We start from the raw sequence: 20,019 nt of genomic DNA, 5'->3' as shown, positions 1-20,019 counted from the left end.
AGAAATCAGCCAATCTCCTTCTAGTGGCCAAAGAACTGCCGGTAATGGAGAGAAGAATTATTCAGTCAAGGAAGTTATTCTTTTTTTTTTATATAGAGTCACATTAGGACACAAGAACAGCGTGTAAATTATAACACATTAGTGCAGGAAATGTATTTAAAATACTGTAAGTGAATGCTGGAATTAAGCAAATGAGCAAAAGCTGTGTTTGTTAAAGAAAATATAAATCTGTCTCTAAAAAATGCCTGTTATGTCCAGTGATTTAATATAAATGCCCGGGCTACTGCTAATGATAACGCTAACGCTAAAGCTAATGCTAATCATAATGCTAATGGTAACGCTAATGCTAATGCTAATACTAATCATAATGCTAATGGTAACGCTAATGCTAATGATAATACTAATCATAATGCTAATGGTAACGCTAATGCTAAGGATAATGTGTGTTCCCAGAGTTCCAGAGTCTCTAGAGCAAGTGGAGGGAGAGGTCTTGTTCCAGCAGTTTCAGATCGCTGAGGTGCTGGGAGGAAGTGGCTACAACATAGAAATCCTGAACACACCGTTCACACCCCAGATCACAGGTACAGACACGACACACACAACACACACACGCACACACACACACGCACACACACACACACACACACACACACACACACACACACACACACACACACACACACACACACACACACACACACACAGCAGTATGTGTCACACCGTAACAGACAGCAGTACGTGTCACACCGTAGCAGACAGCAGTATGTGTCACACCGTAGCAGACAGCAGTATGTGTCACACCGTAGCAGACAGCAGTAGGTGTCACACCGTAGCAGACAGCAGTATGTCACACAGTAGCAGACAGCAGTATGTGTCACACCGTAGCAGACAGCAGTATGTGTCACACCGTAGCAGACAGCAGTATGTCACACAGTAGCAGACAGCAGTATGTGTCACACCGTAGCAGACAGCAGTATGTCACACAGTAGCAGACAGCAGTATGTGTCACACCGTAGCAGACAGCAGTATGTGTCTATGTGTTGCAGATGAGGATCGCCTGTCGAAGAGGAAAAGTATAGGAGACACCATCTCTCTTCAGATGGACATGGATCCACGATATAGCCCAGAGAGAGAACAGGTAGACTGTGTGTGTGTTGTCTCTGAGGCCAGGATTCAATCAGATCAGTGGTATCACGCGTGAGCTGACAATTTGCACAGCTTTTCATTGCTTTTGTTTAGGCGGTGTCAGAGGTGGATCTGCGTTAGGCCTGCACGAGGTCACTGTTACAAAACCACAGCCATCAAATCAAATGTATTTATATAGCCCTTCGTACATCAGCTGATATCTCAAAGTGCTGTACAGAAACCCAGAATAAAACCCCCAAACAGCAAGCAATGCAGGTGTTGAAGCACGGTGGCTAGGAAAAACTCCCTAGAAAGGCAGGAACCTAGGAAGAAACCTAGAGAGGAACCAGGCTATGTGGGGTGGCCAGTCCTCTTCTGGCTGTGCCGGGGAGGTCAGGATTCCATAGCCGCAGGCAGAACAGTTGAAACTGGAGCAGCAGCACGGCCAGGTGGACTGGGTACAGCAAGGAGTCATCATGCCAGGTAGTCCTGAGGCATGGTCCTAGGGTTCAGGTCCTCCGAGAGAGAGAAAGAAAGATAGAATTAGAGAGAGCATACTTAAATTCTCACAGGACACCGGATAAGACAGGAGAAGTACTCCAGATATAACAAACTGACCCTAGCCCCCTGACACATAAACTCCTGCAGCATAAATACTGGAGGCTGAGACAGGAGGGGTCATCCTTACAATCCATCCGCGTTAAAAGTTTAGAAATACATTTCTATGTCATAAACCCTCAAAGTTCCAGAACGGGGTGAAAATGGCAGCCATCTTGGTCAGGGAGAAATCCAAACCAGTCTAATTGGAATGAATGGCAGTAGAGGGATAATCTTGATTTTACTTAAACTGGAGAGACAATAAGTAAGGCATGTGATGTATCAGAAATATTAAAATATAATTATTGTCAACCTAATATATTGTTATGTACTGTAGTGTACACAGGTTTTATACAACGTAGATGTAAACAGACTGTAAATGTCTCAGTTCTTGGAAAACCGTGAGTGTTGTTATACATTATAAACTGGGTGGTTCGAGCCCTGAATGCTGATTGGTTAACAGCCATGAGTGTTATTATACATTATAAACTGGGTGGTTCGAGCCCTGAATACTGATTGGCTGACAGCCATGAGTGTTATTATACATTATAAACTGGGTGGTTCGAGCCCTGAATGCTGATTGGCTGACAGCCATGAGTGTTATTATACATTATAAACTGGGTGGTTCGAGCCCTGAATGCTGATTGGCTGACAGCCATGAGTGTTATTATACATTATAAACTGGGTGGTTCGAGCCCTGAATACTGATTGGCTGACAGCCATGAGTGTTATTATACATTATAAACTGGGTGGTTTGAGCCCTGAAGTCTGATTGGTTAACAGCCGTGAGTGTTATTATACATTATAAACTGGGTGGTTCGAGCCCTGAAGGGTGATTGGTTGACAACCGTGAGTGTTATTATACATTATAAACTGGGTGGTACGAGCCCTGAATGCTGATTGGCTGACAGCCATGAGTGTTATTATACATTATAAACTGGGTGGTTCGAGCCCTGAAGGCTGATTGGTTGACAACCATGAGTGTTATTATACATTATAAACTGGGTGGTACGAGCCCTGAATGCTGATTGGCTGACAGCCATGAGTGTTATTATACATTATAAACTGGGTGGTTCGAGCCCTGAAGGCTGATTGGTTGACAACCATGAGTGTTATTATACATTATAAACTGGGTGGTTTGAGCCCTGAAGGCTGATTGGTTGACAGCCATGAGTGTTATTATACATTATAAACTGGGTGGTTCGAGCCCTGAAGGCTGATTGGTTGACAACCGTGAGTGTTATTATAGATTATAAATTGGGTGGTTTGAGCCCTGAATGCTGATTGGCTATAGCATTATGATACAATATCTTCCTTGTCCTATCATCTACCGATGTCAGTCAGTGTACGGCTGTGGATTGACTGCATTGTATGAGTGGAATGTTCTGGAACCATTCCTCTAAAATTGACTGCATGGTTTGAGTGGAATGTTCTGGAACCATTCCTCTAAAATTGACTGCATGGTTTGAGTGGAATGTTCTGGAACCATTCCTCTAAAATTGACTGCATTGTTTGAGTGGAATGTTCTGGAACCATTCCTCTAAAATTGACTGGCTAGCCAGGTAACAAACATACACTGTATATAAAGTCTTCAAATTCATAATTGTACACAATATCTTATCGCAACACTGGCTGACCATGGTTGACCAACTCCCTTAACAAAATGTCTGACCTTTTTATATCATCATAACGAGGTTCATGTCCATTTTAGTATTATAATTCCTAAGTCTATGACAACTCAAATGTTTATTAATATTTAAGCAAAAATAATAGTGATTTTTCTTTCTCAGCCTAATCGTGTGGTGTAGGTTATATCACACATTCCAGTGTTGGAACTTGCTTTGACAGCTCGAACACATCTACACCTCCGACACCGCCAAAACATGAGCAATGAAAAGCTATGAGTTAGCACGGATTGAATCCCGGCCTAACTGTCTCATTACTATCCTTGTTGTCCATGGGTTGAATCCCGGCCTAACTGTCTCATTACTTACCTTGTTGTCCATGGGTTGAATCCCGGCCTAACTGTCTCATTACTATCCTTGTTGTCCATGATTTGAATCCCGGCCTAACTGTCTCATTACTATCCTTGTTGTCCACGGGTTGAATCCCGGCCTAACTGTCTCATTACTATCCTTGTTGTCCACGGGTTGAATCCCGGCCTAACTGTCTCATTACTATCCTTGTTGTCCATGATTTGAATCACGGCCTAACTGTCTCATTACTATCCTTGTTGTCCACGGGTTGAATCCCGGCCTAACTGTCTCATTACTATCCTTGTTGTCCATGATTTGAATCACGGCCTAACTGTCTCATTACTATCCTTGTTGTCTATGGATTGAATCCCAGCCTAACTCTCTCATTACTATCCTTGTTGATCACAGAAGTCTCCAGCAGAACAGATCACCTTTGAGACTCTGAAGAATGCCATCGGTAAGATTGACGCATACTACATCTCTTATTGCTTTGGAGAAAAGCATATTTTAATCTCTTTGATGTTTTGAAAGACAATAACCCCCTGCTCTCTCTCTCTCACTCAGTGGATAGTGTGAATGGTGAAGAGCAGGAGAGGGAGAAGAGGAGACTGGTGGTAGAGAGGTTTCAGACCGCCCCCTTCGAGGAGATCGCCGCCCACTGTGGGGCCAAGGTGAGTCTTGACCCCTGACATTTAACCCCTTGACCTAGAATGAAATAGAATGTCTCTGTTTTCCGGGCTCCTGACCAATCTATTTTGTGTGTGTAATATTTTTTTTTGTTGATACTTTTAAACTTTTTTCGTACATGTTTCTGCCATCATTTCATCTATATTCTTTGTATCCATCTTTTTACCACCACAAACCGACTGACACTAAGACTGTTTACGGCATCCAACAGCTGTTTAAGGCCATAGGCAAACAATTAAATGCTGATCCAGACGCAGTGCTTCTAGTAGCTGGAGATTTTAATGCAGGAAAACTGAAGTCAATGCCACAGATGTCACACGTTTTGAGGAAGCGTGAGGCCCATTGTCGAGCCATTCATCCGCCTCCATCACCTCATGTTTCAGCATGATAATGCACGGCCCCATTTCGCAAAGATCTGTAGACAATTCCTTGAAGCTGAAAACGTCCCAGGTCTTCCCTGTCCTGCATACTCACCAGACATGTCACCCATTGAGCATGTTTGGGATGCTCTGGATCGACGTGTACGACAGCATGTTCCAGTTCCCGCCAATATCCAGCAACTTCACACAGCCCTTGAAGAGAAGTGGGACAACATTCAACAGGCTACAATCAACAGCCTGATTAACTCTATGTGAAGGAGATGTCGTGCTGCATGAGACAAATGGTCACACCAGATACTGACTAGTTTTCTGATCGACGGGCGGCTATCTTTTTATTTGAAGGTATCTGTGACCAACCGATGCATATCTGTATTCCCAGTCCTGTTTAAATCCATAGATCAGGACCTAATGAATTTATGTAATTTGACACACGCACACACACGCACCCACACACACACACATTCACATTCCTTCACACCCTGTTTATCGATCAAAGTCCCTTTACCCCTTACCTCGAGGTAATTGAGGTCATATTACCTCAATTACCTCGACTAACCTGTACCCCTACCTACATGGTCATATTACCTCAATTACCTCGACTAACCTGTACCCCTATCTACATGGTCATATTACCTCAATTACCTCGACTAACCTGTACCCCTACCTACATGGTCATATTACCTCGACTAACCTGTACCCCTACCTACATGGTCATATTACCTCGACTAACCTGTACCCCTACCTACATGGTCATATTACCTCGACTAATCTGTACCCCTATCTACATGGTCATATTACCTCAATTACCTCGACTAACCTGTACCCCTACCTACATGGTCATATTACCTCAATTACCTCGACTAACCTGTACCCCTACCTACATGGTCATATTACCTCAATTACCTCAACTAACCTGTACCCCTACCTACATGGTCATATTACCTCAATTACCTTGACTAACCTGTACCCCTACCGACATGGTCATATTACCTCAATTACCTCGACTAACCTGTACCCCTACCTACATGGTCATATTACCTCGACTAACCTGTACCCCTACCTACATGGTCATATTACCTCAATTACCTCAACTAACCTGTACCCCTACCTACATGGTCATATTACCTCAATTACCTCGACTAACCTGTACCCCTACCTACATGGTCATATTATCTCAACTAACCTGTACCCCTACCTACATGTACATATTACCATAACTGACCTGTACCCCTACCTACATGTACATATTACCATAACTGACCTGTACCCCTACCTACATGTACATATTACCTCAACTAACCTGTACCCCTACCTACATGTACATATTCCCATAACTGACCTGTACCCCTACCTACATGTACATATTACCTCAACTAACCTGTACCCCTACCTACATGGTCATATTACCTCGACTAACCTGTACCCCTACCTACATGTACATATTACCTCAACTAACCTGTACCCCTACCTACATGGTCATATTACCTCAATTACCTCAACTAACCTGTACCCCTACCTACATGGTCATATTACCTCAATTACCTCGACTAACCTGTACCCCTACCTACATGTACATATTACCATAACTGACCTGTACCCCTACCTACATGTACATATTACCATAACTGACCTGTACCCCTACCTACATGTACATATTACCTCAACTAACCTGTACCCCTACCTACATGTACATATTACCATAACTGACCTGTACCCCTACCTACATGTACATATTACCATAACTGACCTGTACCCCTACCTACATGTACATATTACCTCAACTAACCTGTACCCCTACCTACATGTACATATTACCATAACTGACCTGTACCCCTACCTACATGTACATATTACCTCAACTAACCTGTACCCCTACCTACATGTACATATTACCTCAACTAACCTGTACCCCTACCTACATGTACATATTACCTCAACTAACCTGTACCCCTACCTACATGTACATATTACCTCAACTAACCTGTACCCCTACCTACATGTACATATTACCATAACTGACCTGTACCCCTACCTACATGTACATATTACCATAACTGACCTGTACCCCTACCTACATGTACATATTACCTCAACTAACCTGTACCCCTACCTACATGTACATATTCCCATAACTGACCTGTACCCCTACCTACATGTACATATTACCTCAACTAACCTGTACCCCTACCTACATGGTCATATTACCTCGACTAACCTGTACCCCTACCTACATGTACATATTACCTCAACTAACCTGTACATATTACCTCAACTAACCTGTACCCCTACCTACATGTACATATTACCTCAACTAACCTGTACCCCTACCTACATGTACATATTACCTCAACTAACCTGTACCCCTACCTACATGTACATATTACCTCAACTAACCTGTACCCCTACCTACATGTACATATTCCCATAACTGACCTGTACCCCTACCTACATGTACATATTACCATAACTGACCTGTACCCCTACCTACATGTACATATTACCATAACTGACCTGTACCCCTACCTACATGTACATATTACCATAACTGACCTGTACCCCTACCTACATGGTCATATTACCTCAACTAACCTGTACCCTTACCTACATGTACATATTCCCATAACTGACCTGTACCCCTACCTACATGTACATATTACCTCAACTAACCTGTACCCCTACCTACATGTACATATTACCATAACTGACCTGTACCCCTACCTACATGTACATATTACCTCAACTAACCTGTACCCCTACCTACATGTACATATTACCATAACTGACCTGTACCCCTACCTACATGTACATATTACCTCAACTAACCTGTACCCCTACCTACATGTACATATTCCCATAACTGACCTGTACCACTGCACATTGACTCGGTACCGGTACCACTCGTATGTAGCCTCGTTATTCTTATTTCATGGTGTTACTATTTTTCCTTGAGGTAGTTTTTCACCATTTTTACTTTCTTGAAACGTATTGTGGTACGTGCTTCACGGTGAGATCTACACCTGTTATATTTGTTTGACCTCTAACCTCTAATTCATATCTCTATCTGAACGTTGAAAGTACCCCCATGAACCAAATAATAACTGTGTGTGTGTGTGTGTGTGTGTGTGTGTGTGTGTGTGTGTGTGTGTGTGTATTCCAGTCCTCCCTGCTACAGAGTAAGCTGGACCAGATCTTTGAGCTGACAATCAGGCCGCCTCCCAGTCCCTCTGGCTCCGCCTCCCAAGGCCAGACCCCGACCCGCTCTGTTCCTGTTTACGAGATGAAGTTCCCTGACCTCTGTGTTTACTAGACACACACACACACACCCACACACACACACAGAACACTCTCACACACACCCTGACCTCTGTGTCTACTAGAGACACACACACACACACACACACACTCATACACACACACACCGGTCTGTATCCTGGTCTGTCCTGGTATGTTCCCCACTGTTGTCTCTCTTTAGTGGGGACAATCTGTAGAATCCATGTTGTCTCTCTCAGTGTGGACAATCTACAGAGTCCCTGTTGTCTCTCTCTAGTGGGGACAATCTGTAGAATCCCTGCTTTCTCTCTCTAGTGGGGACAATCTGTAGAATCCCTGTTGTCTCTCTCTAGTGGGGACAATCTGTAGAATCTCTGCTGTCTCTCTCTAGTGGGGACAATCTGTAGAATCCCTGTTGTCTCTCTCTAGTGTGGACAATCTACAGAATCCCTGTTCTCTGTCTCTAGTGTGGACAATCTACAGAATCCCTGCTGTCTCTCTCTAGTGTGGACAATCTACAGAATCCCTGCTGTCTCTCTCTAGTGGGGACAATCCACAGAATCCCTGTTGTCTCTCTCTAATGGGGACAATCTGTAGAATCCATGTTGTCTCTCTCTAGTGGGGACAATCTGTAGAATCCCTGTTGTCTCTCTCTAGTGGGGACAATCTACAGAATCCCTGTTGTCTCTCTCTAGTGAGGACAATCTACAGAATCCCTGTTGTCTCTCTAGTTGGGACAATATGTAGAATCCCTGTTGTCTCTCTCTAGTGGGGACAATCTACATAATCCCTGTTGTCTCTCTAGAATCCCCTCCATTGAAATACCAATGGAACACCCCAACCATCATTGCATGTAATCCATGTTGTTGTGTGTTTGTATACAGCAATAACTCTATATAGTTCAGCAATAATGTGACATCACAAGAGAAAGTCTGTGTGTGTGTGCGTACATACGCTGTACATTCACGTGTATTACTACTGAATGTGAACCAGTGACTAAAGTGAATGTTATTGAGTGTTTGACACTGTGATGCATCCCATGTACTGAGGAGTGGACCACAAAAGCAGGACCATACCGTCAGCAAAGACAACTTTTTTAAGTTACTAAGAATATAGTATGTTGTTTTAATGTATACAATTTCACTTATGAATCGGTCTTCAGTATGAACCACAGAAAGTTAGCAGGCTGATTCTTTGATTCTGTTTTGTGACATCATACCCCCCCTGAACTAACCCACTGTGTACTAATATCAATCAAACAGCAGTGTCCGTATCTAATCTAATCTACTCTATGATATTATATTCTATTCTGCTCTGCTCTGGTGTACTCTACTCTTCTACACTACTTTGAACTCCTCTACTCTACTATATTCTATTCTTCTCTATTCTGCTCTACTCTACTCTACTCTACTCTACTCTACTCTACTCTACTCTACTCTACTCTACTCTACTCTACTCTACTCTACTACTCTACTCTACTCTACTCTACTCTATTATATTCTACTCTACTCCATTCTACTCTATTATAATATATTATACTCTTCTCTACTCTATTATATTCCTTTCTACTCTACTATATTATATTCTACTCTATTCCAATCTTCTCTACTCTATTCTACTCTACTACTTTATTCTACTCTATTCTTCTCTTTTCTACTCTACTATATTCTACTCTACTCTATTCTTTTCTACTCTAGTCTACTCTATTCTACTCTACTATTTTATATTCTACTCTACTATTTTATATTCTACTCTACTCTACTTTATTCTACTCTATTCTTCTCTTTTCTACTCTACTATATTCTATTCTACTCTATTATATTCTACTCTACTCGCTTCTACTCTATTATGCTCTATTCTACTCTATTCTATTCTACTCATTCTACGCTACTCTATTATATTCTACTCTACTCTGCTATATTCTACTCTACTCTTTTCAACTATATTCTACTCTACTCTATTATACGCTATTCTACTCTATTCTATTTCACTCTACTCTATTATATTATACACTATTCTACACTTCTCTATTCTACTCTACTCTATTCTACTCTACACTAATTTCTTATACTCTATTATATTATATTCTACTCTATTCTACTCTACTATATTATATTCTACTCTACCCTACTTTATTCTACTCTACTCTACTTTATTCTACTCTTCTATTATATTATATTCTAGTCTATTCTATTATATTCTACTCTATTATATTCTACTCTATTCTACCCTTTTCTACTCTACTATTTTATATTCTACTTCATTCTACTCTATTCTACTCTTTTCTACTCGACTATATTCTACTCTACTCACTGTGTCAGTGTAATCTCTGTTTCCAGTAATATTCTGAATGTCAATATTTAATCAAACTCTGAAAACAGAATACTGTCAAACAAGACATGCAGAGTGATGCTGTGGCGTCTTGTTTGAGATCTGATACTGGATGCTCTGATGTTTTGTTCTCAGCGTGTGTGTGTGTGTGTGTAAGGCAAAGTGTCTCTTTCAGTTCATCTGTTGTAGTTGTTATACTGAAACCAATCTAGTCACAATATTCATGACCAATCATAGCAAAATCATTGATTTGTTCTCGTTGATGAATATTGGTGATGATGTGTGATTCAAGGCTTTTGTTCCTTGGTATTATCATGATCATCCATTGAAACCTATTCTGTTATTGGACCTCTGTGTATGTCCCTACCAGTCGCATGTCGGCATTGGTTTGTACACCTGTCTGTTAAAGTATGGTCTTAGTGTGTGTGTGTGTTGTCTTACTCTTCCCTGACTCGGTGATGTTATGTCTAATTGTTTCTCTCTGTCACAGCTGTACATAGAATAATGAATATACAATTAAAATATAGAATTTTAACAGATGTGTGTGCTGTGTTTCCATGGTGAGATGCAGGGCATTGTGTCAGTAAATGAAAACTGACAGACTGTGGTTGCTTGCAATAAAATAAAAGAGTATTGTTGAATCAGGGGTTGGAACCAGTTCAGGGAACAGAACTGAAAAATAACAGCATTTTTGGAGGAATGGAAACAGAACCATTTTTGTCTTTTAAAAAACAATGATCTATTATTGATCATTTTTTGTTGTTGCCATTTAGTAGACTCTCCTATCCAGAGCAATTAGGGTTAAATGCCTTGCTCAAGAGCACATCAACTTGTTTTTACGTAGTCGGCTCTGGGATTCGAACCAGCGACGTTTCGGTTACTGGCCCAATGCTCCCTTCATGTTTTGTTCCAAAAATATTCCTAATGTTTAGTATATAATACGTTTCAGTGCTAGTAATAGCTTAAACACATTCCAGTTCACGTCATGTCATGATGTTCAGCGCCAAGCCCCCTTCATGTCCACCCCTCTCTGGATAGGAGAGTCTACCTCTCTCTCTCTCACTCTTTCCCCAACCGTGAAATTTCAGTCACATCTCACACCTGCAGTTATCTGACCAATCGAGCGCTTCCTTAGCAAGCTTCTCGATCCGTGCTAATGGGCAGAGTACATTTATGAGCTATATTGTGAAACCGTTTCGATTTCATGTGTAAAAAAATTTACAAAAAGGAACTACATGAATCGTTACTTGTTTTGGGTCTGAACCGGTTCAGAACTTTCTTTTCTTGTCGGAACACTTGATTGGAACCGGTTCAGAACTTTCTTTTCTTGCCGGAACACTGGATTGGAACCGGTTCAGAACTTTCTTTTCTTGCCGGAACACTGGATTGGAACCGGTTCAGAACTTTCTTTTCTTGCCGGAACACTGGATTGGAACCGGTTCAGAACTTTCTTTTCTTGCCGGAACACTGGATTGGAACCGGTTCAGAACTTTCTTTTCTTGCCGGAACACTGGATTGGAACCGGTTCAGAACTTTCTTTTCTTGTCGGAACACTGGATTGGAACCGGTTCCGAACTTTCTTTTCTTGTCGGAACACTGGATTGGAACCGGTTCAGAACTTTATTTTCTTGTCGGAACACTGGATTGGAACCGGTTCAGAACTTTATTTTCTTGTCGGAACACTGGATTGGAACCAGTTCAGAACTTTCTTTTCTTGTCGGAACACTGGATTGGAACAAAAATAATAGGGGTTCTGTTCGTAACGGAACGATTGGAAAATGATTTCAGTTCCATCCCCTGGTTGGAATGTTTCATTTATCATTTACAAAAATAGTACATTCCAATAAATAATGTACTCATCACTCAGCTAACATCATCGCTACGTCAGAGGACAGTGCTTTTAGCCAATCACAAAACAGGTCTGTCTCCTAATGGCAAATCAAATGAGAGCTTATGGCTCTAAGTCCTACAGTGACATTCTCTTCCTCCCTCAACCCTGGAAATGGTATTTCCTCTCCCCAATGCCCTCTTTTCTTCCCCTTCCTCCCTCCCTCACTGCTCTCTCTTCTGCTGTCCGTCTTTGATAATGACGTTTTTGAACAGCGTGAGCAGTGGTTTCTGACTACATTCGTCCCAGCTTTTCATGAACCCTCCATAGCGCTTACTGGCAGGCGGTCCGCTCCAGCGGAAGTGGTTCATCTTGTACGAGCCGTCTTTCTTCTCCTGAAGACTAAACACCCCCTCCATGCCCTCTGCCTCGCCCCCCTCCGTAGTCCCAGCCTCCAGGGAGGGGTACATGGCGTCGTCGGTGCCCAGCTCTCGTCTCATCTCGCTGGGAAAGGCCTCGGAGGACTCCTCCTCCACACCGTTAGTGTAGACCTTCACCGGCCGACGCTTACGGCCCACAGGCTTCCCCCAGCGGAAGTGTTCCATGGAGTAGGAACGCTTGGCCTGGGGGGACACACTGTTCTGCTGCTCCGTGGGGTACAGGGGGGAGGATGGGGAGAGGAGGGACAGAGGTGGGGAGAGGAGGGACAGAGGTAAGAAGAGGGGAGGAGAGTCAGAGTCGGAGGAGGACGGGGGTTGGAGATGCACCTTGACGGGGAAGATGGGAGATTTGGTGGTGAGGTCAGAACGACAGAGCTGGATACACTCCTGAGAGAGAGGAGCGGGGAGAAGAGAGAGGAGGGAGAGGAGAGGAAGAGGAGTGAGAGGAGGGAGAGGAGAGGAAGAGGAGAGGAGAGAGAGGAGGAGTGAGAGAGAGGAGGGAGAAGATGGAGAGGAGCAGAGAAGAGAGAGAGAGGAGGGAGAGGAGCGAGGAGAGAGAGGAGGGAGAGAAGAGAGGAGCGGAGAGGAGAGAGAAGAGGGAGAAGCAGGGAGAGAGAGGAGGGAGAGAAGAGAGGAGAGAGAGAGGAGAGAGAGGAGGGAGAGAAGAGAGGAGAGAGAGAAGCGGGGAGAGAGAGGAGGGAGAGAAGCGGGGAGAGAGAGGAGAGAGAGAAGCGGGGAGAGAGAGGAGGGAGAGAAGAGAGGAGAGAGAGGTTAGGTGTGTAGCAGTAGAATAACACTCTCAGTCGTAACCGCTCTCTTACATACTTGAGCTTTTACAACATTTGGAAAACATTCTGCTCTTTCTTTGCAATGTTTCTAGCTCACCAGGATGCTGTTCTCAGAGCTGAGGTCATGACAGCGAGGGTTCTCCCAGCACTGACCTTTCACCCCTCTGACCACGCCCACCACGGCCACAGCCAATAGCCACACAGGACACAGCATCTTCACCTTGCACACACACAGAACACAGTTATACACACACTCACGGCATGATGCGGCTAAACTACACTCTCAGAAAAAATAAATAGTGCTATGTAGGATCATTTGTCCCTGTAGGAGAACCCTCTGAAAACGGGTCAAAATAGAACCATTTCCAGGTCAGATGGACCCATGGAACACACCTGGGTTGAAAAGAAGCTGGGTTCCAAATAGAACCTGTAAAAGGATGCTATTTTGGAACCAGAAACAGTTCTGATCTTAAAATGTTTATATCTGGAGAAAATAATTTGCAGAGGGTTCCCCTACAGGGACACATGGAGTAACATACAGTCCACAGCACCCTGTAAGTACGCAGCATAGGTGGAGATTACTGCTGTAATCCACTTCTGAACGTCGTCATTAATTGAAGGATTGCAGATGAGGGTGACAAAAAAAAATGTGGCATTTCTCTCACGACTCAATGACACTTTATATTTTCCCTAGAAAGCTCATGACTCAGGTGTTACGGACGGACGGACTAATTGACAGACAGACTGATTGACGGACAGACTGATTGGACGGACAGACTGATTGGACGGACAGACTGATTGACGGACATCATTGATCATGTTAATTAATGGCAATCATTTTAAAGAACTATATAATTATATAATTTTAATTATCATTACAACATAAATAATTTCTAGATAATCGGAAATATAAACTTTAGAATTCAGTATTCTGTTTATAATAACTATCAAATCTAAATCATATTAATCTGATGTCACCAACCTGTCGCCAAAGCTTCTCTCACTCTTCTCTCTTCTCGCTCTTCTCTCTGTCTTCTCTCTTCTCGCTCTTCTCGCTCTTCTCTCTCTCTTCTCGCTCTTCTCTCTGTCTTCTCTCTTCTCGCTCTTCTCTCTGTCTTCTCGCTCTTCTCTCTCTCTTCTCGCTCTTCTCTCTGCCTTCTCTCTTCTCGCTCTTCTCTCTGTCTTCTCGCTCTTCTCTCTCTCTTCTCGCTCTTCTCTCTGTCTTCTCTCTTCTCGCTCTTCTCTGTCTTCTCGCTCTTCTCTCTCTTCTCTCTGTCTTCTCTCTTCTCGCTCTTCTCTCTCTCTTCTCGCTCTTCTCTCTCTCTTCTCGCTCTTCTCTCTCTCTCTTCTCGCTCTCATCTCTCTTCTTTCCTCCAACCAGTCTCACTTTTCTCTTCCGAGGAGTTGTCTTAAGTGTCTGCACTGTTGTCCGTCTGTGTGTCCGAGAGTGTGTATGTTTGAGTGTGTGTGTGTGTGTGTGTCTCTCTCTGTCTCTGGCCCTCTCTCTTTTATACCTGAACCTGAGTGACGATGGCTCTCAAGGCCACCCAGAGCCCCGGGTTGCCCCCCCCCCCACCACAGCCATTAAGAAAAGAAAGCCACACACACACACACCAGAAGGATTAAGTGTGTACACCTGATGAGCGTCCAATGCATAACAAACATGACAAACGTCCAGTCTTTGTCCACCAGTTAGGGACTTGAACGTCAACATAGTGAACAGGTGGATTATCGAGGGTCTGCCGTGCCGTCAGAGCAGGAAGCTTGTCGTCTGTATGCTGAAGGTGTGGAGTTACTCTGATCTGTGTGGTCCAGGGCTCTGATTGACATCTGGCTGCTGGCTGGCTCTTTTGTCTACTGGATTTAACACCTGTCTGGATTAACACCTTTTAAGAGGCTGTGTCAACTCTGGGTCCGTCAGGAGGAAGATATGAAGAAGATGCTAGAAGGAAGAGTAGATACTAAAAACCTGCCAAATCGTGATTTGTTCAAATAACCAGTGACGGAAAAAACGCAAACACCGGATCTATTTCTGGTCGTTAGCTATCGGGGGGCCCCCTTAGTATAAAGACAGATCAATGGTGGCATTTATGTTGACAGAGTCTGTCCACCAGAGATTAAAGGCTGAGTGACAGACAGGATGGAGTGACTGGAAGTTGGAGGGAGGAGAGAATAGGAGGGTGGCAAGAGGGCGATGACCTCTGTTGACCTCCTCTTATCAAGGCTCCAGCCATTCAACGGGGACCCGCTCTGTGTCAATGGCCATTCATATTCAATTTAATTAAACACACACACACACACACACACACACGGGGTCATTCAATGGGAAACTGCCAAGGTCTCAGAGTGTCTAACTTCATTCTAACTCTGGAAATGGACAAGAGAAAAGCCATTAGATCTGACCTTGGCTTGTTGTGTACGAGCCTGTGGATTGACACACACACACACACACCACACACTGGGGGCGCAAAGAGCTTTAATGGTTTGTGGAGTGGAGAAGCCATTTAGTGAATGACCTCATTGATGGAAACACACAGGTACCGCTGAACGTCTCCTCTTAGACGGAACAGTTTGACAGACTTTCCCATTAAGACAAAATGTGAAGAAAAAAAACAACATTGGCTTGGATCATCTTACATTCGTTGATATAATCTCTGACAGGGACGATGTGATGGAAACAGGAGGACAGGACACCGTGTTGTATAATATATAAACATAAAAACAACCAATCTCAATCATGTTCTGGTCACCTGGCGGGGGGAAACAATGAAGCTAGAGTTTAAAACCAGACTAGGGGTGAATCTCAATTGCATCTCCTAGATTCCTTGGATCATATTTCCTCCACTCCTCAAAATGAATTGGAAGAGAAGATCAGAAGGGAGGAACCTTGGATTTTCCCCTCCAATGGGAGGTGAGAAAGAGAAGACAAGGAAAATAAGAAATGCAGCTGTGATTCGGCTCAAGAGAAGAGTCCTGAGACATGGTGGGGCATGGTGTATATCTGGTAAAGACACAAGACACATTTTATTGTATTCTATTGGACATCAAAAAATAATGAGAAATACAAAAAGATAATTACTTGACACATTGGCAAGAATTTACATTAAAACAGAGCAAACTAGAATGCTCTTTGGCCCTAAACAGAGAGATGACACAGTTGCAGGATACCTGACATCTGTGACTGATCCAAAATTAAGGGAAGTTTTGACTATGTACAGACTCAGTGAGCATAGCCTTGCTGTTGAGAAAGGCCACCGATTGCAGACCTGGCTCTCAAGAGAAGGCAGGCTATGTGCTCACTGTCCACAAAATGAGGGTAGCCTAGTGGTTAGAGCATTGGATTAGTAACGGAAGGTTGCAAGTTCAAACCCACGAGCTGACAAGGTACAAATCTGTCGTTCTGCCCCTGAACAGGCAGTTAACCCACTGTTCCTAGGCTGTTATTGAAAATAAGAATTTGTTCTTAACTGACTTGCCTGGTTAAATAAAAGGTAAAAAAAAATCATTACAACACTGTACAGTCGTGGGCAAAAGTTGAGAGAATGACACAAATATTAATTTTCACAAAGTTTGCTGCCTCAGTTTGTATGATGGCAATTTGCATATACTCCAAAATGTTATGAAGAGTCCCTCTTTGCCATGCAAATGAACTGAATCCCCAAAAAACATTTCCATTGCATTTCAGCCCTGCCACAAAAGGAGCAGCTGACATCATGTCAGTGATTCTTTCGTTAACGCAGGTGTGAGTGTTGACAAGGACAAGGCTGGAGATCACTCTGTCATGCTGATTGAGTTTGAATAACACTGGAAGCTTCAAAAGGAGGGTGGTGCTTGGAATCATTGTTCCTTCCTCTGTCAACCATGGTTACCTAAAAGGGAACACGTGCTGTTATCATTGCTTTGCACAAAAAGGGTTCACAGGCAAGAATATTGCTGCCAGTAAGCTTACACCTAAATCAACCATTTATCGGATCATCAAGAACTTCATGGAGAGCAGTTCAATTGTTGTGAAGAAGGCTTCAGGGCACCCAAGTCCAGCGAGCGCCAGGACCATCTCCTAAAGTTGATTCAGCTGTGGGATCGGGGCACCAGTGCATCTGTGGAAAAAAAGCTTGTCCGGAGAAGACAAGGTGAGCGCTACCATCTGTCCTGTGTCATACCAACAGTAAAGCATCCTGAGACCATTCATGTGTGGGGTTGCTTCTCAGCCAAGGGAGTGGGCTCACTCACAATTTTGCTTAAGAACACAGCCATGAATAAAGAATGGTACCAACACATCCTCCGAGAGCAACTTCTCCCAACCACCCAGGAACCGTGTGATGACGAACAATGCCTTTTTCAGCATGATGGAGCACCTTGCCATAAGACAAAAGTGATAACTAAGTGGCTCGGGGAACAAAACATTGATATTTTGGGTCCATTGCCAGGAAACTCCCCAGACCTTAATCCCATTGAGAACTTGGTCAATCCTCAAGAGGCGGGTGGACAAACAAAAACCCACAAATTCTGACAGACTCCAAGCATTGATTACACAAGAATTGGCTGCCATCAGTCAGGATGTGGCACAGAAGTTAATTGACAGCATGCCAGGGCGGATTGCAGAGGTCTTGAAAAAGAAGGGTCAACACTGCAAATATTGACTCTTTGCATCAACTTCATGTAATTGTCAATAAAATCCTTTGACACTTATGAAATGCTTGTAATTATACTTCAGTATTCCATAGTAACATCTGATAAAAATATCTAAAGACACTGAAGCAGCAGACTTTGTGAAAATTTATATTTGTGTCATTCTCAAATTTCGGCCGTGACTGTTTATAGACATAATATGACATTTGAAAATGTCTTTGATATTTTGTGAGTGTTTACATTTGTTTATTATCTATTTCACTTGCTTTGGCAATTTAAAACAGACACAGAGACAGAGGAGACAGAGACAGAGACTGGATATAGCTCAATTAACATTTCAGAGAGAATGGACCAGAATAAGTTATGTAGATAGAGATTGAAGGATAGAGGGTTGAGTCACAGACAATACACTGAGTGTACAAAACATTAGGAACACCTTCCTAATATTGAGATGCCCCTTTTTTTATCCTCAGAACAGCCTCAACTCATTGGGACATGAACTTGACAAGGTGTCAAAAGCGTTCCACAGGGATGCTGGCCCATGTTGACTCCAATGATACCCACAGTTGTGTCAAGTTGTATGTCCTTTGGGTGGTGGCCCTTTGGGTGGTGGCCCTTTGGGTGGTGGCCCTTTGGGTGGTGGCCCTTTGGGTGGTGGCCCTTTGGGTGGTGGACGTGGAAAACCCAGCAGTTGTCAAACCGATGCGACTGGCATCTACAACCAGACCCCGTTCAAAGGCACTTAAATATTCACCATTAACCCTCTGAATGACACAATCCATTTCTAAATTGTCTCAAGGCTTAAAAAAATCTTTAAAACTTGTTAAGGTCCTTTTTTCAGAATTTCCACCTGAATGACGTGCCCAAAGTAAAGTGCCTGTTACTCAGGCCCAGAAGCCAGGATATGCATATAATTGGTAGCATTGGATAGACAACACATTGAAGTTTCTAAAATTGGTAAAGTAATATCTGAGACTATAACACAATTGATATGGCAGGTGAATATCCGAATAAAAACAAAGCAGGCTCTTATAATGGGTTGGAATGGGTTTTATCTAACAAAACGACCCTTCATGTTATAGCTGGGACCCTTGGGATAGATGAACAAGAATTTATGCTTTTAAATGATATAAGATCATTGTATTTTCATGAATGCTCATATTACAATTATTTATTTGAATTGCGTGCCTTCTAATTTCACCGGGTGTTGTTGACTGGTGTCCCGCTAGTGGGACGTCTAGTGGTGGAGGGAAGGGAAAGACATTCCAGGGCGCAGAGGGTTAAAGAGATCATTTTAACGTCCAAACATGGTCTCTGCTAGTCTAAAGAGGTCGTCGCATGGTCTCTGCTAGTCTAAAGAGGTCGCAGCGATTAGGGCCACATCGCTATGGAGAGGGACGTCTAGTGACGTCACACGATCTACTGTGGAATGAATGGAGGAATAACAATGGGATACAAAGGGAGAGAAAGTGAGATGGAGAGAAGGAATGACATGAGAGGAGAGAGGAGGGAGAGAGAGAGAGGAATAAGAGAGGGAGAGAGACAGAGAGACAGAGCCAGAAAGAGAGAGAGAGCCAGAAAGAGAGAGAGAGCCAGAAAGAGAGAGAGAGAAAGGGTATGTCCAGTAAGCAGTCTAGATAGGCTGTAGGGTCCAGGCCTGCTGATCTGACTAGCGGTGAATCCACCATGGAATTCAGAGAGGGATTCCCTTCTCAGACATACTACATCTATTAGACAGAGAGAGGGATTTCCTTCTCAGACATACTACATCTATTAGACAGAGAGAGGGATTTCCTTCTCAGACATACTACATCTATTAGACAGAGAGAGGGATTTCCTTCTCAGACATACTACATCTATTAGACAGAGAGAGGGATTTCCTTATTGTCCTCTGAGGTTTGTATTGTGTATGTATCAATCAGTCGGAGTGTGTGTTGAACTGTGTGTATATCAATCAGTATTCAACCC

General features: G+C 43.1%; 2 protein-coding genes across 4 annotated transcripts in view; one reads left to right on the top strand and one right to left on the bottom strand.

Moving 5' to 3' along the window:
• LOC116374721 (protein EFR3 homolog B) overlaps positions 1-10,903 on the top strand; it is a 60,554-nt gene extending 49,651 nt beyond the window's left edge. For 2 of the 3 annotated variants that reach the window (XM_031829279.1, XM_031829278.1), the window contains exons 19-23: positions 454-581; positions 1,047-1,138; positions 4,107-4,155; positions 4,263-4,369; positions 7,923-10,901. In XM_031829279.1, coding sequence (XP_031685139.1) covers positions 454-581; positions 1,047-1,138; positions 4,107-4,155; positions 4,263-4,369; positions 7,923-8,072 — 526 coding nt within the window. In that variant the 3' untranslated portion in view covers positions 8,073-10,901. Of the gene's footprint in view, positions 1-453; positions 582-1,046; positions 1,139-4,106; positions 4,156-4,262; positions 4,370-7,922 lie in introns of all 3 variants that reach the window. The other variant, XM_031829277.1, reaches the window with a different exon arrangement.
• A 1,422-nt stretch (positions 10,904-12,325) lies between these two features.
• Positions 12,326-13,638, bottom strand: LOC109881191 (pro-opiomelanocortin A). Its single transcript, XM_020473344.2, is given in 2 exon segments — positions 12,326-13,021; positions 13,520-13,638. Coding segments are annotated over 2 exon segments (813 nt in total). The 5' UTR covers positions 13,637-13,638.
• Positions 13,639-20,019: the final 6,381 nt, after the last annotated feature.

The sequence above is a fragment of the Oncorhynchus kisutch genome, linkage group LG7 (assembly GCF_002021735.2).
Source record: "Oncorhynchus kisutch isolate 150728-3 linkage group LG7, Okis_V2, whole genome shotgun sequence".
Lineage (NCBI taxonomy): Eukaryota > Metazoa > Chordata > Actinopteri > Salmoniformes > Salmonidae > Oncorhynchus > Oncorhynchus kisutch.
The sequence above is the reverse complement of the archived record's forward strand: the minus strand, read 5'-3'. Positions and strand labels throughout refer to the sequence as shown.